The 24,254-nt window shown below is 40.3% G+C and overlaps 1 protein-coding gene across 6 annotated transcripts in view; it reads right to left on the bottom strand.

The window, feature by feature from the left end:
• The window catches only part of TBC1D14 (TBC1 domain family member 14), a 70,092-nt gene that overhangs the window by 19,844 nt on the left and 25,994 nt on the right, over nt 1-24,254 (bottom strand). For 5 of the 6 annotated variants that reach the window (XM_017828020.1, XM_017828023.1, XM_017828021.1 and 2 more), the window contains 6 exons: nt 9,701-9,819; nt 7,001-7,083; nt 4,877-4,994; nt 3,253-3,359; nt 2,266-2,346; nt 756-850 (listed from right to left, as the gene is read on the bottom strand). In XM_017828020.1, the coding sequence (XP_017683509.1) occupies nt 756-850; nt 2,266-2,346; nt 3,253-3,359; nt 4,877-4,994; nt 7,001-7,083; nt 9,701-9,819 (603 nt within the window). Of the gene's footprint in view, nt 1-755; nt 851-2,265; nt 2,347-3,252; nt 3,360-4,876; nt 4,995-7,000; nt 7,084-9,700; nt 9,820-14,092; nt 14,214-24,254 lie in introns of those variants that run through there. The other variant, XM_017828025.1, reaches the window with a different exon arrangement.

Genomic DNA, 24,254 nt, shown 5'->3' with positions numbered 1-24,254 from the left:
GACAACAGTGCCAAGAAAGCAGAACAACAATGCAAACCACTTAATTGTCCTTAAGACTGGAGGCAGAATTCAACCATGAAGGAAACAGTCAAAACAACAATCTGCCACAACACACATAGAACGTATCAAGAATGACACGTGCAGCTAAGAAGAATTTCACATTGTTGACTATTAACAGCTGCCATATCTTGCACTGAGTACTGTGACTGAGAATTTCAAAAGGCAAATTTTCACCCAAAAATGGTGATTTATCACAATCTAAACTTTTTACAGGGCTGCTGAAATCTGTGCAGAGAAGGACAAAATCCGATTAAAGTGAGTCACTAAAGCACACCAAAACCATACAAGCTAAATTAGTCTTGCATTGAACCAAAAAAAGGCCAACAAATGTTGTTTGCTTGAGCTATGCTCTCTCTCTAAGCATCTATTTGCAACCCAGTGATGCTGATTCACTGACTTGGAAACACTCACCTGCAACACTTCACCAGACAGAAACCAGCATGAACTAAGTTAAATGAATCACAACGATTAACCAACACATTGGTTTTTTGTCTCCTCCAAATGTATAAGACAGTACCTTGAGGTTACTCTTTTCCAGATTATTTACAGTTTTCCAAAATCTTTAGGAACTTTATCCTCTCAAGATGCTTACTGCTTCAGATTTGAACTCAGTGGGCTGTTCCAACCAAGGGACAGGCAAAGTTATGTAAACTTAGTTTCCCTGAGAAATCAAGACAAAAGATAACATTGCTTACCTGCTGGAATATACAAAGACTAGGAAATGTTCTTGAGATATCCAGTTTTATTAACTCCAAGCTTGCTTCTCTGTCAGCTGCAGAAAATCCAGCATCTGCAAAAGCCAAAGTTACTGCATTTATTAGATAGATCAGTGTACACTCTTTATTTTTTTTTATTTTCCAGTAAGGGTTAGCTTTTGCACAGCTCATTTATTTTGATGTGAAAGCTAGGGAATAAGGTTACAGACAGAACAATTCCATGAATTCGGCACACAGGCTAAGCAGCAAGTCTGGCCTGACCCAGAGCAACCCTACAGTGCACAGTGACCCTTAATTTGTTTTGAAGTGATGTGGAGAAAGACACAGGGCAAGGCAGGTCAGGCACTTCACTGTTATCTGCTGAAAATCATTAGACAGACACAAGCCTGTTAACCTGTGATCCCCTCACCTCCAACAAGGCTTCCCAGTGGCTCCTGAAGTAGCTGCCTCTGTGGAAAGGCTGTGGTGGGAGAGAGAAGTCCTAAAGCAGCAGCATTTGATGGATACCACCCATCTCTACTACCATCAGCTCTCCTTTCAAATTCATAGATTTTGGTCTTCATATGTGTCGTTAAAGATAACGGACACTATAATTCACTGTCCACAACTGAAACAGATCTCATACAAAATATATTTCTATAGCATTAGTTTTGTTTCTGATATCAAGGGTTTATTGGTATTCTGTCTGTTCTGGTAAGTACAGATGGGAATTACCTACTGCTGCTTACTGAACAATCAAAAAACAAGAGGTGTCACTAGCCAACGTTTGTACCAATCACATGAGCATCTACACTCCAGAAAATAAAGAGGAGGTTGGAAACGTACTAGATGCCATCTTACTTAAGATGTAGACAATCTTAAGAGAACAAAGTAGGGGATTTCCAATCCAAAACATTTTTCTGCTTATAAATGACAGTATGTGTGTTCTCCTTTTTCTGCTCTGCTCAGCATAATTACTTACCAAAGGCAATTTCATTTGCATGTAGTTTTACACTCTCTCAACACCAGACAACTCTTCCAATTAATTAGTAAATCTCAAACCACTTTGTCTGCAAAAATAAATTGCTGCTCTCTGAAACACACCCCAGAGATTGGTTCAAAGCTGCAGTAAGGGACTAAAATACAACTTTCTGCTATAATTTGAGTTTCAATTCTAAAACTACAGATGCAGAAAAGTATTTTAGTGTTGCAGTTCAAATGATAATCCCCAAACTTCCCCAGTTTTCCTACAAATTTATATGAAAATAAGAGCTGTACCTAGAGATTGTTTATAAAGAAAAAATTAATAAGTGTGCTTTATAAGAGACCATCATTTCAGTGAGAATGATACAGCTATTCCTTGCTTCCACAAAAAGACATTTCCTTTTTACCAGAACAAATCTTCATAGACAAAATTTTTTGTTTAAAATAAGTGATTTTCATTTTAAGGAACGATTTTACAAAATCTCTTATTCTTCAACACAGCATAAATCATTTGCAAAGAGCATACCTTCACATTCTACTTCAGCCCCTCCTGTGCTAAGGGATCGCCACTTCTCTTTGGCACGAGCCAGGCAAATATCATACAGTTCTGGACAAAGTAAAACAGAAAACCAAGTCCATTATTTGAACATGCTCATGTCCACTATCTATCACATGGGCAGTGCTGCCCTAATCCTAACAAGTAACATTCCTCTCTAACATAGTGGTTGAACTTCTGACTAGGTTATGGTTTTGAAAGATTTGTTCCACTGACCTCCAAATTCAGATTAAGTGAAAAGGAAAGGCAATCCAGGCATAAGTTGCATTTTATGTTCAAGTATTTACTTTTTCTTCCAGAGCATGGATATTCAAAATTATAGTCTGAATGGATAATTAGGCAAGTCTAGCAAATTCCATGTAAGAACTACACCCAAGGTAACTAAGCCAAAAAAAAGCACAGAAAAGCAGCACCATAGAGCAGGAGTACAGGCAGTCTACCCCATTTCCATGTTGGAATTAATTACATACATTAGTCTTTCAGACCTGTATTTTTCTGCACTTGGAAGTAGAACATTATTTCTATTTTCACAAACACACAAACAAAAGTACAAATCTTCCCAGGGGTCTTTTAATCTCTTACAAACCTCTTGTCTTGCTTCAAATCAAAGAGAGCACACTACATGCATATTTATAGGCATTACAAAAATTAACAACAGTTCTAAGTTTCAAAAAGAAAAAAAAAGCTTGAGTCTTTAATTCTGACCACGTCCATCTAACATCAAAGCAAGAAACAGTGACAGCAATTATCAGGAACAATTCACAGCAGCAGTCCTAGAACAGCTACAAGATTAACAGACACTGTATTTTTGAACAAAACACATCAAAGCACCATGAAAAGGCATAACTAGATAACATTTCCTCACACCCACACCTCAGGTTCTAGCACACCACAGCAGATACATGACTGTCCCTTTACTATTTGTTGCTTTGTATGTCAACAAAACAACAGTCTCACCATGGGTGATGTTTAACTCGTTGCCAATTGCCAAGCTCCAGACTTTGCCTCTCACACTCGGGGGAATGCCCTGCCACCACAGCTCTCGAACTTTACGGGAACAACACCTGTTTAAAGAAAAACGGATCAGTCTAAGAAATATTTCATTGCCTGATGAATCGCAAATGTGTCCTCCTACCACTGCTGAAGGGATCCCGACCAAAATCAACAGGCCAAGAATGCAATTCGCACACACCCATTCTTTTGTATTATTTTGCTTTGAACTGCGAAGGAAATCTTACTTCCTTCCAAGGTAATGGATAATTTTGACAGAGGCACTGCAATCACAGCACCCACAATCTGCAACCACACTTGACCAGCAAAAACCATAGGGAACAAATGAAAAGAAGTCCATACCTATGCCACTACCTATGGTAAAGACTGGACAGCTCCATACAAGACTTAATACAGGGACAAGTTACAGAAGTCTCCCCTCTGCCCTCTGTCACCACCCTGCTGTGGAAACAGATGTGCAGCTTCCCACCCATCTTTGCAGCTCTAACCCCCTGGAAAAATGCATGAGGATGTGACAAGGAGTAACTTTTAGGGGGGAGCACGAAAGACATTTTAACAGAACACAAGCTCTGAAATAGCTGCAGCTGACGTTCATCAATCTGAGAGCCCAGCAGGAGGAACTGAATAGCACCTAAGCACCAATGAAAGTGGTAAAAGCACAGCAATCCATTTATATAAGAGCAGACTCTGAACTAAAATGTAAAATAGTGAACGCATTGGGGAACTTCTGGATTTTTAAACCAATAAAGGAAAAGGTGACCTTATTTTTACAGCAGACATAACAGATGCATCCTCAAATACTAAAGACAAATGTGTAAAGACAAATAAACAATTTGCTTAGGCTTGATTTGTTATACTTCAGTTCTCCAGAAATTTCCAACAAATTCTGTCCATATGTTTAACATATATTCTCAGGAAACCAAATTCCACGGTTAAGCAAATTGCAATTTTGAGTGCCATTGGTTTATGCTGAATGGATAAATGGTGGTTGTATTTGGGGGGGTAAAGGGGTGGCTCTTTTAAGATGACTAGCAAACACCATGAAGGCAGCTTATCAACTGCCTATGCTGTCTTTGTACAAAATCTTTTAGCACTTAATATAAATAACTTTTTCCCTATTCCTCTTTTCCATCATTTGATTATCCCAGCAGGTATAACACTCTGTAATTAAAGAGGCTTCATAAACCTTACAGGTACTTCAATCTACACTGATAATACAAAATGAACAGCTTAAGTAGTCAAGGAAAGCTCATTTCTGATAAAGGCGTAGTGTTCAAGTATGATGCTTCATGCTTTTACATTCTCTACCACAGATCACTTCTCAGTGCTTCAGTTTCTGATTATCCTGAGCCTTCAGTAAAGACAAGTAATAAGATTTAGCACTGTATCACTTCCAGTCACCTTTCAGAAAGACATGTGTTTGTTTATTTTCTTTGTACCTGTCCAAGAGTGACTTTCAAAGAAAAGCTTCCAAGACCATTTAAAATTATGCTTCCTAACTTTGTAACATCTCTTCAGGATAAAGACTCCGCAATTTTTAATTAAAACTCAGTATAACATACTGTCTTACATAGTTTCCCAGTTGGGCAAGATTTCATTGTTCCATGTTAAAACAGCATTCCCAATGCTGTCTTCCAGTTTACAGCGTTCTTCCAGTTGTTTCTTTCTCTTCTGAGCTTCTTTCAACTCTGCAGAAAAGAAATTTTCTTTTTAAGTTAATGAAACCATAAACTAAATATTCAGAGTTAGCCATGGCTATACGACCATGTAAAAGCACACCATTTTCACCTAAAATTACTGCTTGAATTCTAAAAATTTCCCAGGCACACAGTTAACTAAGCAGTGATGTCAAATGTGAACAAAGAACAAAGTGGAGCTATGCACAAGGCTCATTTTCAATGGATGGGACAAAGGGAGTTGGATAATATATGGTTTCTTTGACCCTCCAAATCTAACCACACTAGTAATTTTGAATTAGCACCTCTGACAGCCAACAGCCTCACCTACTAGGACAGGTCAGAGTATTTCCTAAGAAAGCCCCACCCTTTTAGTTATGTCAGATTCAAAAACACAGGTCAAAAGGATACAAGTTTTGTATTTCATTTTCATACGTATATTACAATTTAGATATTCTGTCAAAAAATCACATTTTTGATGTTACTTGGCACATGGATCATCTAAATGTCATCCATCACAAATGGGAACCTTCAGTTCATTAAAAAGAAAACACTTTTCATGTCTAGTTTAGATATATTTTACATTTTGCATTATCACTCAATGCATCTTTCTGCATCACCAGCTACTACTTTTTCCACTGGCAAAGATGTTGGACATGGATTTACCAAACGCAGGCAGACACGGCAGCACAGTGGAAACACAGGACACACGTGCACACACACTGTCTACAGCGTGGGAAGGTACTGACCTGGCAAGTAAAACCAACTTCAGAACAGCAGTACCATGAACAAGGTCTTTGGAATGAACACATTCTGCCTGATAGGTCCACTTTAAAGCCCAAGAGAAGCTGTGCCTGAGCAGAACAACCCCAGCTGTCTCCAATATTTTCAGCTTTGATACAAGCTTTCAATTTTTCTCTTAACAAAAAGAGGGTATTTACACTCTTTGACCTCCTGACCTCTAAACAACATATCCCTCTGTAAATCTGTTCATCTGGAGTGGCTTTAGAGAAAATGGGTTTGTCAGGGTATTTATCTGGACAGAATGACACACTCCAGGTCCAGTGAAGACAGCACAAGGACCTGGCCCATTGCCTAATCATCCTCTCAATTCTCTCAAGCCACCTACCCTACATGCAAAGAAAGAGCAGAGAAACTCCTTTGGACTACTAAAGTGGATATACTAAAACAGGAGTCACATGAAGTTAAAACTTCACTGGTAGGTGTATGATGTTCAAAATCACAAAAGGACACTTCTATTAGTATGTCAGCTGTAGAAAGCAAGGAAGTCCTGTGTTCATATCACCTTTCCACTGTTCCATACTGTTCAAAGGTCTCGCTGGCAAAAAATATTTCCAGCAGCTCCCACTGAATGCAAAACCTCTGTGAGTCCAAATTTCCTATTACTGCAAAGCATGTTTTTAATTAGAAAACCCAGATGGTCAAAAATACCAGCAGAAGGAAACCACCACTACTGTCACCTCTGCCTCAAATGCATGGTACAGTGTTATTAAGACACTTGTGTGAACAATGTCAGACAAGAAATTAGGAGCAAAACTCTGGGAAAGCTGTAAGTGAGAGATATCAAATGAAAATAATTGCATACATTTTCCTACGTGGAAAATTATATGATTATGTACTACAGCCTGAACAGGTTGTTCCCAACATGACACTGACAAATACCCTGCAGTTTTAAGTCTGGTCTTCACTAATTTGACTGACAACCTACTTCACTATATTAGTAAGTTTTTAAAGCCACAAATAGATGCCACTCATTTATTTAAGAGTTACAGATTAAAAAATTCTTTCCTGCTGGATTCTACGATTTTTATTTTTCAGCTTAGGGTGGGGCTTTTCAATGAAACTACCTTTGTTCCTCTCTCTTTGGATTGATACTTCTTTAAAGGGAGGTACAGATCCCCCACATTACAGAGCAACAGACTGTCACAAGTGTTATTTCAGGTTTAGAAATGCCCTTAACTTTACTTTTCTCCTCTGAAGACAAGAAATTCCATCACCTCTTTTTTTTGCTTGAACTACCATTTCTTCGTACTGTTGCCTGTGTTTCTGAGCTTCTTCTGCTGGTTTTGCAGGGAGGTTCCTTAAATTTAAAAAAAAATAAAAAAAATCAGTATTTAGAGTTGGCATGCCTGTCTAAGGAAAATTCTAGGCACTTCTAAAAGAAAAGCATACACTGCTTCTTGTCAAAATATGCAATCAGTGAGCAGAACAACAGATCCTTGGAAAGAATCTTTTTTTGCCAGAGTCAGCAGAAGGGAAGAACACTGACCAGCTATGACTACTTTTATACACAAAATATGCTGAGTAATTTCCTTATGTTTGGTAATTCCAGCATTTTTATTATTAAACCAACTGAACCCACAGGGTGATCTTCATAAGGGTATATATCAAGCTGTTAGTTTTGATTTAAACTGGTAAGATACAGGACCATACTCTCTCTTACTGTGCACCTCATTCACAGGTTCCATGCACAACTTTCTTTACCCACATGTACTGACTCCCCACCCCAGCTTCCTTTTCCCTCCGCTCTCTGAGACTCCGTTTCTATTTTAAAGGCTTGACTCTTCCCCCTTGCTCCTAGAGCAACAAGTGGCACTGGAGTCATCCTTGATATTGTCCACTCATCAATACCAACACAACATTCTGATTTGTGATTAAGGCTCTGCCATACAAATACAGGTGTTCATATGTCAAAACACATTACCTTTAAGCTACTCATATTTGTAATTAACATAACCATAAGCATCTCTTTACAAATACAGGATCACCAAAACATCAAAACAGGAAATGACTAACTATTTTGTTATTCTGTATTGTAGAACACTCTATTTTATTCCTAGGACAGTTTGTGTCTTTGGTTTATAGAAAAGCTATGCAAAAATTCACTTTCCTGTTCCTGTAAGGTGTCGCACATCAGGCAGCTGCTTTCCATCAGCACAGTCACCATTGAGTGGGTGTCACTATTTACGCAGTCACAGCCATGAAATACAGGCCTATGACAAATCCAGATTTGTTCACATCTTTCTGTTTTTTCAAATCAAGATTGTTACTAGAACAAGGAAAGTAAATTTTCACATTTGTGTCTTTGTTAGGCACAGAAAACAATCCACTCTTTATCCAGTTTCACTTTTGTAAATTGATCATCATCTTTTTTAAATCCAAGTCTTTAGAAATGGTTCAAGTTAGGGAAAGTTTGGAAAGGAAAATCAGAAGAAATAATACAGTTCTGCTAACTTAAATTCCACCATTCAAATTATCTGCCCTGTCTCTTAACATCACCACCATACATGTGAGATGTTGTTTAGTATCTATTAAGACTCAATTAACACTTTTTGGAGTTGAAGCTAGAGGAACTATGGAATATTTACTGATTTTTTTACTATAAAGTTTTACCTAAATCCTACAATTGAGTGTGAAATCAAGAGCAGCCATTCTGAAAAAAAAAATCTCACTGCATTTTTCTTCCAGAAGTCTTAAAGCTTTTTGTCATAGGAAATCAAAAAGAAATTACTTAAAGCCTGATAGAAAAAAAAATAGTATGCAAACTGCAAGCAAACAATTAAAAAAAAGATTCTTTAGAAAGAGTCAGAGGACAGCACTGCTGCCCAGAGCAGTTTTCCCTACTAGACAAAAGAAATGATGATTCACTTGTCTAGAATCTTAAAAATACCTATTCTGTAGAAGTTCCTCAGTCTATCAACAGTAGGAAAGAAAGCAAAACCTGAACATTCTCCTGTAATGCATCACTAATTCCATCTGTGTGAACAATGTACTTCTCAGATTATCCCACAAGAAGAAAGATTTTTAGCAGACAGGTTTTGAATACAACAGATAAGCTAGCATGCTTTGTTTCCAGCTGTACACAATAAAGCCTGCTATAACAAATAATCACTCATGTTGTTCTAGACATCCCCAGGTCTTGCCACATAGTCCATCAGACAAGCCAAAAAGTTATTTAAATAACCCTACAACTCGACTACTTTGACATGGGCATTTTTCACACGGTGTTGATGAAAACACAGATCTGTGTTATGCCAGTTCTTCACACCAATGCACAGCTATACTAAAAATGCAGACATCATCCCCATAAAGCCAGATAACATTCACAATCATAGACTAAACATGACATAATTTGTGTAATTTAGAAGCAAAACATGGCAAAGCAACTGCCAGTAAATCGCTTTGGAGTCAGTTTGCATATGGAAGAATCTCCTTGCAGTAAAAGAGGTATGAAACAACTTATCAAGTACTTGACAACCTTTAAAATGTGATGCTGAACTCGATGCAGAGCAATCACTATTCATGTTTCATTATTTATGGAAGTGTTTTCTTTCCCTGTGTAAACAGGACACTGTATTCCTGCTTCTCTACCAGCTTCATTTTTATGCTTATGTGCTCTCGAAAATAAAAATCTCTTATTCATGTTTAAAAGGCAGAATTACTCCAAACTAGAGCTCTGCTCTCTTACTTACCTCCTTTCACAAAAAGCCATTGCTTTTATTATTAAATAAGGTTCCTTCTGTTTGAATAATTTATCTCATAATCAACCCACTTCCATATTTACTACTCTGAAAAAAATTCTACTTTAGATTTTAAGTCATTTGTTTAAGTTAGGGTAAGCAATTACACTGAGTTAGAAAAATCTTTGCTAGGTTAATTTTAAAGAGACCCTCACTGTGGCACTTTCCAGAACTTACGCTGGTCTGTCCTCTAAAATAAGTGCTGTAGTGGAGAGTGGTTCAAAGTCAAGATTCTTCCTCACATTCTGTTTAGGAGAGAGAGGTTTGTGAGCTCGTCCAGTTTTTTCTTCATATTCCTAGAAAAGAAAAAGACAGGGCAACTTACAAGAGTGGAGAACATCAAGGTGATGCACATGAGAATTTAAAATGGATCTACAAAAGTCTTCAAGACAATGCTTTCACATCTCTACCCTGCCGCAGTCCCTTTAGAGCTTTTCAACTAGAGCAATCTCAGAACTGAAAACAATGGCAAATTTATGTTCAGGAGTGAGTTTTGATATTCTTTTTCATTCTTCCTATTTGTAAAAACATCTTAAGTTCCTCTGGCTGACAGTCTGCTTTTACACAGTACTACTCAGGAGTTTACAAACAGCAGATACTATCTGAGGTATAAAAATAAGACCTATTTAAAATATTTTTCTTTTAATTTACATGGTTTTGAAATTGAAGCCAAAAATGACCACAAGCTGCTTGTCTTAAAATCTCATAGTAAGATTTCTCCCCACGCAAGCTGTTTTCACATGCAACAGTTCAACAACGGAAAAAAAAAAAAAAGGTTAAAATCACAGAAAGCCCATCCTTGGTATGATGCCTTACACAGCCCTACATTATAGAGCATAACATGTTAACTTGTGTCTGTAATCAGACACTGACACACAAGAGCGAGACCAGCAAAGAGGCACCAAGGTGACGGGGGTCTGGAGCCAGTGCCGTACAGAGAGAGGCCGAGAGGCTTGCTCAGCCTCCAGAGGAAAAGCTTTGCAGGGATCTTTGGCAGACAGCAATAATGGGATGTGGTGAAGGCCGAATACAAGTCTCTGAGGCACTTGTATAAAGAACACAAAGACAATAGGCACAAACTTTACCAGGGGAATTCTAGTCAAGCACTGGGACAAGTCTCCTGAGACACAGTAGAACTTCCAGCCTCAAGGGCACTCAAGCTCAGGTGAATGAGCCCCCAGAACCTGGTGTAAGCAGACTGTTCTTAGAGGGGTGTTAGTCCCTCAGAGGTCCCTCCACTCAATTACTGCCTCACCATGATCTACAGGAGAGGGCTTGGCATTACACATACAATTTTATTTTTATTTTTCCTACAAACACTCGTTTGGAAAAAAAAACATACTAAAACCATGACCTAATAGAATAAACCAACCTTTACACAGCTTCCATCTACTCCACTGCTTGAAGTACTATAGCAAACATTAGGTATGCAAAGTATCAGTAATATACAAATAACAAACACAGTCAAACAGTCCTACGGAAAAACTACATCTACATAATAGTTACGTCTACATTCAACTTTATAATGATTTTTGCCACTTCCAAAACTCAAGGGCAAAACACTTCCATGCACAGCTTTTTTCTATAATTTCTACTAAAATTTAAAAAAAAAAAAAAAAGATAAATGAGCACTATGAATGTGTTATGAATAGGGTTCCAGCCACAGACTTCTCCCTGTCAGCACAAAGACCTTCTCAGATGCTACTGCTTGCTTACTCTCAACCTGTCAGTTACATTAAAGCCTCCTTGGGCAACAGATCCAACCTTTCCAACACAATCAGAACAGCCTGGATCATTCAGCAACTAAAATGGGATCCCTATCACTTCTAGAAAGGCCTTCTCCTCCAACCCTACCTTCAAAAAAAAGGATGGATGAACACCAGACGTAAGTGAAGAACAACACAACCTTAATATTCTACTTTATGTTGTACAGTTCAATTCTAGCTCAAGTTAGTTCTGTGGGACTCATGGGTGCAGGTCTGTGCAGCCCTTGGGACACAAAAATCCCACTTTTTCCTTTTGTGTTCACTGGGCACTGCCTCAGCAATCAATCCTATGATGCCAGCATTGCTGTGATGGGAAACATGGTCACGAATTTGGAATGTCTGGCTCATTAATACCAGCTAATACTGCTATGCATGACATCAGTTTGCAAACCAGGAAAAGAACCAAGAAAAATGTATTTAAACTTAGCTTCGTCAAGTAAAGGGACGGTACTCATGCTGACAAAGCTGTTCACTAAAAAAATCCTCCAGAGAGAAAATAAGCAAAGAAATACTGTAACAGAGGTATTGTGATCAAGAGCATATTCAGAAAGCACAGGCACTGGTCTTAAACTACTCACTTGCATCAGCAAGCAGCTGATAGTGAGCAGTGTGTGAGAGCACCATCATAATGTGCTTCAGCTGCACCAGCTGTGGGGTAAATCCGCTGTGCTGACAGCAATGAAGCAAACGGCTATTCTTTCTCTCAATTTCTATTAGGTGACTGAGTTTTTTTATGAGCCCTTTCTCACAAATTAGCACAGTCAAACATTAATCTCTATTACTGCTTCCACAGACAAGGCGAACCTCGCGCCTAAATCTAACATCTTTACTCTTTTGAGAAACTGCTAGTGAAAGAAAAATCATTCAGCATCCACAAGGAACTGTTAATATGCAGAAATCATCATATATAGATCTCCCTAAAGCATCTCAGAACTTGACATTAAAATATATGCACCAATGTTTATTCCAGTACAAGTTCCAGAAAAGCTGCTTAATTTTGGCTTAGGAAAATTATTTTCAGGGTCTCCTTTCACTGAAAACCAACTGGAAAGCAAAATTGCTTTTGGAAGGTGAGAAACAATGCCCACACTGGGGATTTTCTTCTGTACAGCAGAATTAATTTGGAAATCTCTTTCAGCTAAGCACAAAGTTTCCCAGACCAGCACTACACTGCATATAATTCAAGAATTTCTTAGTTAAGAAGACGTTTTATTTTTGAATGTGGGTGGCTAGTTACAGTATTAGCACATCAGTACAGCTACTCAAAGCACTCAAAAGCCCACCCTGCATTTCAGCAAGTATTCACTGACGTGTTCCACTCAGCACTATCCTACAGTAAAGAAGCCAGACCAGCACAAAAATGGGAGTGGCACATTTTATGAGATTACAAGTATGATTCCTTTGTAGTAATTTCATCCTTTTCAGTGGTAGCCAAACATGAATAAAAATGTCTGAGGATGATATTATCTACAAGACTGTTTTTTAATTAGGTAAAATAATAAAAAAAACCCAACCAAACAAAAAACTCTTCCCCACTTCCCCCAAAAAAACAAGCACACAAACCCCAAAACCCCCAAAATTCACAGAAGATAAAAGCTCATGAAAATTATCTTTTATTCCAGTGAGAAGGGAATGCAATTTCAAACAGAGCACAACATATGATACAGTAATGAAACACACTGAAGCCTTCACAAACTCATATTAAGACTATCTGCTGAGTGAGCAAGTAGAAGTATTTGCACATACAGGCATACTGCAATAGGCTGAACCACACAATAGCTCATTTTAAGCTTTGGTTTTTGGTTTTTTTGGTGTGTTGGTTGTTTTTTTTTTTAAGCCAGACTCAAATTTCTCACAGGTACAAATAATTCAGCATCTGTTTAAATCCTATACTATAATTAGGGGTTACTAACCTGACACGGTTGCAAGCTAATTTTAGGACCAACTCTGGATAAGCTGACCGTTTACAATTTAGAATACATCCTTATCACTGAGATCACTTAGGCTTTCTTCCAGGTTTCGTCTTTACCTGTTTACAAGAGCTGAACTACGGTTTGAAGATGTTCTGTAAGAGCGTGCTGTCGATTAAAGCACTGATTTAAATAATCGAAACCAAACAAAGAAAACCCACAGAAACACCCCTCCCGAAAGCAAGTTTAATTCCCGGTGGAACCTGGCAGCTTTGCAGTTCAGATGCAAGAAGCTCCAGTCGTGATGATCCCCCGTGAGTCTTCAAGAAAGAGAGCCCAACCTACAAAGGGATCCTCAACCATCCCTACGGAGGCGCAAATAACCCACCAGAACACAGGGCAAGTGCTGAACGACCAACTGCGCTACCCGGGAGAGCGCCGTAGGACTTCCCGCACGCCCTGAGCCTCCCCGGGCACCACAGCACGGCAGAACTGAACCTACAATAACACAGACTGCTCTATCAAGGTCATCTTGTTCTGGCCCTGCGTGTTTAAAGGCAGCCACTCTCCGACGGAGCCGAGTATGAAATATTCATGCCGGGCGCCGGAGCGGCAGACACCGCGCTGCCGGGCTGGGGCTGGCGGGCAGGGGGATGGCTGCTACCCCGGGGCACTCCCAGGGGTGGCTCCCAGCCCGCAGCAACCACGCTCCGGCACCCCGAGCCCCCGGCGGGGTCTCGCCTCGCACAAAGGGGATTCCTCTTCCCCGGGAAGTTGATCCTCTCCCGAACCCGGCGAGGAGACTGAAAAGCGGGCAAGGCCGGGTCCCCCGACCCGCGTTCGAGTCCGCGCCCGCCCCGACCCGCGAGTCCCGCCCGGCCGGCCCCGCTCACCATGAACGCTGCGGTCCCTCAGAGGCGGCGGCGCCGGAGCCCCATTGCCCGCCGCTCTCCGCGGGCCTGGCTCCCGCCGCCCGGGCCCGCACGGCCTCGCGGGCCGCCCGCCCCGGGCCGCCCTCCGCGGGTGGGTCCGGCCGGGCCGGCCCGCCCCGCCAGCCGCGCTAATCACCCGCGGGGCCGCCGCACACCGTCACCATCGCTGCTCCCCGCCCCGCCCAGCGCTGCCCGGGCACGCTCGGCCCCGCCCGGCACACGCCGCCCGCCTCCCGCGCCGCCCCGGCAGCGCTGCCCTGCCCGCCCGGGATCCGGGCCCGAGACGGATAACCCAAGCCTCGCACAGGCTCCTGAGCATCAGCCGCAGCCTTTGTCTGCCCAGAATTACATGTGCTGGGTTAGGATGCAGCTGCATTCCTGATACACTGGCATCTCTCTCGATTCGTCTCCCACCCAGGCGCTTCCCATCCCCGCGTCCCTGGTCCCTGGCTCCAGCCAGGCGTTTGCTGGTACCGAGTCCGATACTGTGCCTTGCTGAGACAGCCTCGGAAACAGTGCTAAGTCCAAGAGCAGCTAAAACTCACCAGCCCTTAAACCACTGCCGAAGGAAAAGCAGCAGCTTTATGCTGAAATACTTCTTACAGCATAAATATCTTTTCAGTACCACTCATGCTCTCTCCACTTGAAACAGCCCTAAAAGATACAATATATAAACCCATTCCACAGTTCTGACAACTTTTACATCACATCTTAATAAATATTTTGCCTCAATCTAGATTAATTAAGCTTGCTACTATTCCTTTGTCGAAAAGCTCTTTTACTTAACTTAGGGGAGAGACCCAAGTAGTGTAGACTTGTGTAGACTTTAGTAGACTTGCATTTTATAGTATTACCTATTCACCTGCAACTGTTGTCCTTTTCTCAGCCCTGTACTAAGGATTTCAAGACAGACATATCCGATTGCAAAAGGCACAGCAGAAGTCACCAACATGCCTGTAGCAAATGTGGATAGAGCCTTCCCAAATCTTCGTGCGCAAAGTCCAGCCATGACCGATGACTAAGGATTTCATTTTCCTGAATTTCACTATGGTTTGCATCTGCCAGGCTGAACTGTTCATGGCCTTTATCAAGGCCTGATCCTGAATCTCAAAATGAGCAGCAAGGACTGACCTGAAAACAGTCACTTGCGTATTCTGCTTTCAAAGGGTGGCGTTGCAAAAGTTGAGATACTTTATTTTCTCAGAATTGCCAGGTGTTATATCACTATTGTTTTCAACCTGTGACTTCACATCTATTTCATGGATGCAGTGACACCTCACCAAATGTGGAACAGCTTACTGTTTAAAAGTATCTAGGCTTCATTTCCACACACCTCCCCCAGTTAGTTACAGACATTTTAACATCCAAGCGTCCAGTGTCAGAGCACAAATTATCACAGTGGCAAGTCACCACAGCTCATGGAAAGCACTACAGCCTCCAGGGCTAATGCTTTATCTCATGAACTATCTGAAGCAGTAAGTTATCATGCATATTAAAAAACAGTCACGTAAAGATACAGATATTAACACAGAAAAAAAGCAGATCACGAGAAAAAGCACCCTCGGGTGGTATATCCTGTGGTAGGTCTCTGTGCTGTCACAGGCTGAAAACAGAATGATATTGCAGCTCTTCTGCAAAGCACTGACTGGGAGAGAGGGATGCCTGGTGACACGGGAAAATACTTGTGTGGGGTGAAGAGCAAAGTACCCCTGCAACTCAGACCACAGCTGGCCGCGTGTTACACACGTAGTTTGTAGCAGCCACTATTTTTAGGCTGCCACAATTATAACAGTACCTGAGGCCACTCAAACAAGTTATGTACAAGCTTTAATTACATTTTTTTATTTACTGGAATTCTCACCTCACTCAGCATATGAGACAGGATTGCACAAGCAAACAGAAAATTATTTTTTCCCTGGTTAGAGTCTGACCACTACCTAAATAGTGCTTCAGCGTTCCCTTCCACTGCTTCGTAGCTGCCTACTGCACGTCTACCTGCAATCTCTTACCTTTTATAAATAGTTTACAAGACAAATTTCAGCTGGTGCACACCCAACACTACACTGCCCTCCTCCCCTAAGCCCTCACACCATTTTTTGTGCCACCATTAAGCAGCTGTGTGACGATTCCAGGCTCACTAGATTGGGGAAACGATACTGCCAAAAACAAACGCTCTGTTCTGTTGAATTAAGTCTGGTTACTCTAACGCTGTGGGGCCATGTAAATGTCAAAGGAAAAGGAAGGAAAGGGAACATGCAACATGACTGTTTCTTTCAGTGGTTTAACTGAAATCAGATCATGAAACTTGTAGATGACCTTTGGGGCTGGGAAAATAAGATCCGATTCTTGATGTGGCACTGGGCCATAAATAATTCATTTTAATGGAGACTCTTATGTATAGAATAATCAAAGAGACTTTAAGGAGACTGACACCTCAGGCAAAAATCAGATTATGAGAATATCATTCAAAACTTAACAAACAGAATACAAACTAAAGTTTTGTAGTTTTATATAACTTCAAAAGTTATATATAAAGTTTTATATAACTTCAAAACCAGTACAGAACTATTCTGAAAGGCAGTTAATTTATTAGTTACTGATCTAACAACCTGAGAAATCTGAATTGCCCACTCAACCTGGACACTTTGCCAGAGTGATCTGTCAAGCTCTATGATTAATTAATGGTTCAAGAACCATCACCCCTACTTGCTTTACCCAGCTTTCTGTCTCTATACATATTTAATCCTCCCATGTTATAGAAGGATACCTGAGCAGAAGTTAGCAATGAGGTGACAGAATTTGATGGAAATAACATGTGTGAAGTTTTATCTTCCACCAGGATATCCTTCTCCTTTTTAGTACCACAGTATTCTTCTGTTCCATACTTAACAAATTAGGAATGCTTAAGCAATGTAAAGAGAAGATACTATGGCCAGTTCATGAGGAAAACCTCACACTATTTTTAGGTATCATTCAAGTGCTCTGAAATTTCCCTCTTTTCCCCTGAGAAGTGTCTACTTCTCCCTTCCAATTATGGGTGATATGGAGCTTGGGCTGGCAACTGTCATCCCACACAATCACACTGAAGTTAAGTGAATAAAATAATCCATGCATCTTCCAGAAAGCTGAGAGAGAATGAGAAGCCACATACTCAGTCCTGTGCTTCAGCCACTGGACTAATTTAACAATTAATACATATACATATTTTTATAACATGGCATTTTGAGCAACAGAGGCATCGAATTAAGGAACATTTATAACCTAAGCATAGATAAGGCCAAGTTAGGTCTTCCAAGAAAGAATAACAGTTTGTTCCAAGAAAGAACAACAGTTTGCTGTTTTGAAGGCTGTTGCCTTTAATCATTCATTGTGCTAGTATCAGATGTTTCCCACCCTCAGGGTTCACATTTCATTTGCACTGTAGGTAAATAATTTAAGTGTTTTTTAGTTCACAGAGAGTGACATGTTTCATTAAAAAAAAAAAAAAGGAAGGAACAGAAAATAGATCCCTCTATTTGAAGTACTCAGAGACAAACCCAACCTATGAACCATGAGAGACACACCTATGAACCCTGTAGCTTAAGAACAGCTATTTAACATCAAATACAGGATCTTCAATCAGACTGAGCAGCATCTGGTTCCAAGTGATTCCAATGTGAGTCACAGTAACAACAAAAAAAACCAACACCCTACTGGTTAGAACACTGCAAAGGACACAATTTAATCTGCATATACAAACATGTGCACAGTTTCCCTATATACTGACACTAACTGGTACACTGCAGCATCAATCAAATGGAAACATCTGCAAGAAAGGCCTCCAGCAGGGCAAGCATCTGCTAAATGCTTGAGAAAGAGAATACATGCTAGATGGTTATTTTACTTTTATTTTTTGTGAACATCTGCCAGAATAAAATGCTATCAACACCTGCTTTCAGCATATCCCTTAAATGTCACTTCCAGGGACTGGGATTCCAGTGGATACAGACTTCATGTAAAAACATGATTTTACATAATCTGTACACACACTCACTGATCTTTCCACCTTAATTATCCACACAGCCTCGGCAACATCCCCTTCCAAATAGTCTCTCAGCAACTTTTTCTTCTGACATTTCACATTAGTGCTGATGTTGCAGGGGAAAACTTACCTTTCCTATCTAGTATCAAATAACACACTCTTCAGTCTGGCTGAAGATCACGTTGGAACTGTCCCCCTCGTTCTGAGTGAGATGTAGAAATAAAAAGTTTCTCCATGCCACATCAGCTTGATGCTGATGCCATTCTGAAATGGCCAAAGAACCAGGTTAACTCTGGTATACAGGAAAAGAGTCACAGGAACACAGCATTTCATCTTGCAAGTTCTCAAATCAGTTGCAAATACAACCTCAAATACTCGTAAACTTCAACACAGCCTAGAATTCACCCAGGAATGCCACCAGCTTTGCAATGCACAACAACCTGCATTATTATGCTGTTCAGATGCCCACCACAGCACACAGTCACTGTTCTTGTTTGCAAACACCTGTCTGTGTAGGTAAGTATGGGCACACTAGTACTTAGCTCCATGACTTCAGTACATATAACAGACTAGTGTAGGGAAAGGTACTTCGCTTGATACTTTTAACCATATTCTATTTCTCCCGTTTTCAAATCCCTCTGCTAGTTTCTATTCTGCTTTATCATCAAGATTTGGCCATCTCTAAGGATCGCTGACTTCTTCAAGTTTGATACTTGTCTGCTCTTCGAAATTATAGAAAGGCAAGGCAATGAGTCTACTGCACTAAAGCCTCTGAGTGGATTTTTGCATCTATGTTTGCTTCTCTAATTCCTGAAATTACTCTTGAAGACGTTACTGGTGCCAATTTCTTACATGTCTAATAAAAGCTTACTTTGTACTCATATTATACTCATATTGATGGTGTGCTCCATATTCTCTCTCATCACCCGCCCAGTCTTGTAGACCCTTGTGCATTCTGTTTAATTTTACAAAAAAACTATATCAAAATGTAAATTTTCCTGAATATAATCTTCTTTACAACTTAAGGTTCAGTCTTGAGAAGAAGACATTGTAGCTTTTCAAAGCTACACACAAACATAAATACAATATTTAAAGGAATGCAACATACTTTCATAGTGTGCCTTAAAGCAATGACTATTTTCAGGCTTTAATATTCATGAAACTGTTTCCACTAAACTTTGTCATGCTCAAGTGACAACTTCTCAATAGAGCACAAGAAAATTATGTGGAAATTACTATAGGCACAGAAAAATTGTAACAAAATCAAGTAAAAAAATCAGATCAAGAGTCCCCTGAGAGAGACAAGAAGAACACAAAATTTGCTAGTCTTTCTTCAGAAAGACACTTAGGGAAAAAGCACCAGTCTGGCTTTTTAAAATCCTTATACCCGTATCTTCAGGGTTTCCAGTAACACACATACAATAACTCCATTCATTTTGTAGAGCCAAAGAACACCAGTTTTGTTTGTTGTTGTTAGTGAGCATGGTAAGAGTTAGCCTTTCAAAACCTCTACCTACCCCCATTCTTTAATTTTAGATGAAGTTCGAGATGTATAAACTGGAAGACAGACAAAGAAAACCTTTGGGTCGGGTTTCTTAGAAACTTGCTTCTGCTTAACACAAAAATAGCACACTGAAGTCTCACAAAGCTTTCTCAATTTTACATGTCAGCAATGGAAGGTTCCAGTCTCCTGTTAGAACAGGCAGTTCCATCGCAATATTTAGGGGCCAACACACCTGCCTTTAAGGATTTGCTTTGCTTCACAGAAAGGCTTTGCCAAGTGTTTGTGCAATGCAACAGTCAAAGGCACGTGCTGTTATTTCCAGGCTTCTATTTTCATTCAAAAACCCATGGGGGTGAAGTCTGAAAGCCTCCTGTGTGTTGCCAGGGGAAGGTTACTACATGGAAAAAACTTACTGACTGTACAAAGATATAGGTGTCTAAGTATCTATCTCTCAGCACTGGCAGACACACAAATGCCAGCTGCATGTTGGACTTCATTTAACACAAATGAGAGCAAGTTTCCACTGATGTACCAGCTCTCCTAAAAAGTTGTATCCCCTGGCCTTGAAATTTTGGGGTTAGAAAGAGCTGTGTACTTCATACTCCAAAGTCAATCATTTTCCCATGAATTTGTGGCTTCCTGCATTTAAAAATAGTCTTGTGCTATGAGAATTCATATTCCATCTAGCGCTAAGTATCAACTTGGGCTACAAAGTAACAATCTGAATTGAGCCAGACAAACTGGACAACTTCAAACTTACTGCACTTCCCCCCAAAACCTCCCGCTGGCATTGAAACAGATCCTTCAGTAGAGACCACCAGCTGACATTGTAACTGCAATAACAACTGACAAAGTTCATACTTCTTTCTATGTAGTATCTTTATTCCTGAAAGCAGATACCTCTCCTTAAACACCCCCTGTTAGGATCCCTCCAGCTTCTAGGGTTTTTGACTCACAATTTACAAGTAGTTTTAAAGAACGATAAAGCGAAAATAATAGCTTTAAAACTGGAAAAGGGGGGAAAAAACCTCTCACTTCCTTTCAAAAATACTTTGTAGCCTGTCACAGCTATTTAAACTGGTACTCAAAGCTTATTATTTTCTATTAGTGTGATGCTTGAAACATATTCTGTGCTTTCACATCTTCTTAACATAAGGGGGAAAGTTCCAATAGCATCAAAAGCTGCACTTTGGCAGCTAGACTCTGCTAGATTATGATAACTGGCTGGGTCATATTACATTCTTTTATTATTGAAATACTCCTGAACAACCCTCCTGCCATAGTATTAAATTACCCTTTCATTTACTGTGGATGGAAGACAGTACTCTTACTTTATCCTTTTAAATATGATAGTAGATTTGTTTGAGGCAGGTAATTTTCAAGACAGGACAAGGGCAACCCCCTCTTTGTAGAGTAATACAGTCTAAATAATCTATTTAGACTGTACAGGCTCCCTGTCTAAATAATCTATTTAACTGTACTAAATAATCTATTTAGTACTGTTCTTCTTGGGGAAAAAGAAAAGGCTTCTTAGGACTTAATCAGTGACATTCCTCTCCTATTTTTATTTATTTCCACACAAATTAGATGCCTTTTACATATGGTTACAATACAATAAAAACATTTGTGACTGGATCAGAAGGAAAGACATGAAAGAGCAATGCATTAAGGCAACTTTCAAGTTTTGGGTTGTAATTCTTAAGTGGGGAAATCAGTTACATCTTTATTTCCAGAGATTGTAACAATAATAGGCATAGGTTAGTTTTAAACTAAGCACAGTAACTATGCCTTATTACACTGCACTTGCTTCTTCTTAAAAACAAAAACAAACTCTGGCACACCGTGCAAGATTTAAATCCTGCCTTTCTGAATGCTAACAAGTAGAAATGAACCCAGCAGAGGAGAACATAGGAAGTGAATCATTCACACCCTCAGAGGCTTTGTGCTAAACAGAAAAAACGCACTCCACAGTTTATAGCCAGAGTGCTTCAAAGTGGCAATGAAGTCTACATGCAAATGCTCACCCTATTAATAGCTATAGCCATCAGTCACAATGATTTATCCAGGGATCTATCCAAAGACAAACAGCATAAGCAGAAGACAGTGCTTTATCCAAAACTGGAGGTCTAGCTCCTGCCAGAGCCAGCAGCCAGCTTGAACCAGGCACTTCCCCTTCAAGAGGCCCCGCGTGGCCCCCGTGAACAGAGCGCAAAGCAAGGCCCAGGCAAACGCTCACAACAGCTCCGGATTTTTATCAACTGCGCCCCGTCAGCAGAGGCTGCGGATGTGCAGACGCGGAACAGGAGGCAGCAGCTGGACACGCTGCACAACTTCCACCCGGAGTGCTCCTGCATCCGGAGCTGCACAACAAGTCCACACATCAGCAGTCTGTGGACTTTTCTCTGGTTTGGGTTTTTCTGTACTTGGAAAAACCACACTACTTTCAACGGGAGCTTTTATCACCGGCTGCCTAAAGCATGGGTTGTAGTAAATTCTTTCTGTATTTCTTGCTGGGTGCTGTTGCTCTGAAACACTTTTCCATCTAAGAGGTTCAAGCCAGAAAAAAGAGTAAGTAAAGTGATTTTATCAGTCAGCTAGGTTTCTAGCTTGAAAGAAAAATCAAGTGAAGATTGACTTGAATGACAACTAACCCAACTCAACCTACAAAGGTTTTTCCTAGAGTACTGTTATAAGCTTAACTGTTCAACCCATAACAAAGCATCATCTGAGCCAAGCAATGTATTTTGCTGTTTCAATAACTCATTTGCACTTTATCAGATGTTGCAGAGTAAGCCTCTTCAGTACAATTGATTTTAATTGACTGGAATGTTGACCCCAAGCATATCCATCATCTAATTATTACAGAAAAATATAATTGGTAAATGATGTTGATTTCCTGTTACCGCATCACTCCAAAAAGAAGAACTGTTTTGCCTCCAGCTGAAGACAGTCCACTTGGGAAATTTTACAGTTGACACCAAGAAAGAATTCGACTTTTCCACCTCCCCCTCTTCTCCAAAAAAACAAATACAGGAATGATTTTTTTAAAAAATCAAAACAGTTTGGTAGGAAGGGATGGGAACACTGCTGGCAGCTTGTATGACAGAAGCAATATTGTATTAACGGGATTACCAAATCTGAACAATCTGACTCAGAATCACAGAACATGCTGAGTCAGAAGGGACCCACAAGGATCACCAAGTCCAGCTCCTGGACCTGCACAGGACCATCCCCAGGAGTCACACCATGTGCCTGAGAGTATCATCCAAATGCTTCTTGAACTCTGTCAGGCTTGGTGCTGTGACTGCTTCCCTGGGGAGCCTGTTCCAGTGCCCAACCACTCTCTGGATGAAGAACTTTTCCTGATATCCAACCTAAACCTCCCCTGACAGAACTTCAGGCCATTCCGTCCGGTGCTGTCAGTGGTCACCACAGAGAAGCTGCAGTGGCAAGGGCAGAACAAGCCAGGTGTCCAGAAAAGCCTGGCTCTGAGCTCTTCTGCCACCACTACGCCTGCAGTCTGCTCTGGGGGCCTCGCACAGAGAAGCACAGAGAAGCACAGCTGCACATAAACCCCTGCAGCTTTCCCCTGCACCTGAGGTGGGCAGGCTGTTTCCATCAGCGGTGACTTCAGGGCAGGAATCCAACTCTCCAGCAATTGATTTATTTAAATCCTTATTCCTGGATGGAGGGGGAAGAGTCATCCACTCTCATTTCCTCCAAGAGCACACTATGAATTCTTTCAGAACATAAATCCTCATAAATTTGAATATATGACAATCCCTAAGTTAAAAATAATAGCTAATTTTTTATTATTAAGGAACTGCCATTAGAAATTTTAATTATTACTATATGGAGTGTCAGCAAATGACATCATAAAATATTTAGACCTGAATTTATGAGTAAAGATTGTTATTGAAAGGCCTCAAGTGTTATACGTGCTGAATTTTACTGATATTGAAACTCAAAGAAAATGAAGTTATTCTATTGAGCTCTTATTGGAACTCATATAGTGGAAGTTAAATTGAACAGCCCTCATAGGGTCACAGAACATTTGGAAGGGAAAAAAATATGCATTGATTAAAAATGGATTTTTCTATTGCAGAAAAAAATGAAAATAAACACACTACAGAAAAAAAGTAATTTCATTTTTTTGGGGAAGAAAGCTATAACGCGTCCCTAGGATATAGCCAAAATCTGACTTTCCTGTATACCTTAGTCTCTTAATATACAAAATCTTGACTAACCAGTTGCAAACAAGTTCTGTGAAGACAGATCACATGAGAGGAGACAACCAAATTATATGCTGGTTGCCTCTTCTTGAGGTTTTTAAAGGAATTTCTTTTTAAGAGAATTCACTAACAAAAGGGGGGGAGGAGAAGTTGCAAACATACAATATTCAAACCTTCTGTGCTTGCCAATCTTGAAGTGTTTCTAAAAGAAACAGTGGCTGCACAGCCCACCTCAGTCTACTGAGGTGGAAGGGAAAAGAATTCCACTTTGGTCGTGATTCTCAGTGAGGTACCGTCATCTGACTTTTGGTGCATTTTCACAGTTGCAAAAGCAACTGGCGTAACCAGTCCTGCTCAAGCAGAATT

The sequence above is a fragment of the Lepidothrix coronata genome, unplaced genomic scaffold (genome assembly GCF_001604755.1).
Source record: "Lepidothrix coronata isolate B3197 unplaced genomic scaffold, Lepidothrix_coronata-1.0 Scaffold145, whole genome shotgun sequence".
Lineage (NCBI taxonomy): Eukaryota > Metazoa > Chordata > Aves > Passeriformes > Pipridae > Lepidothrix > Lepidothrix coronata.
The sequence above is the reverse complement of the archived record's forward strand: the minus strand, read 5'-3'. Positions and strand labels throughout refer to the sequence as shown.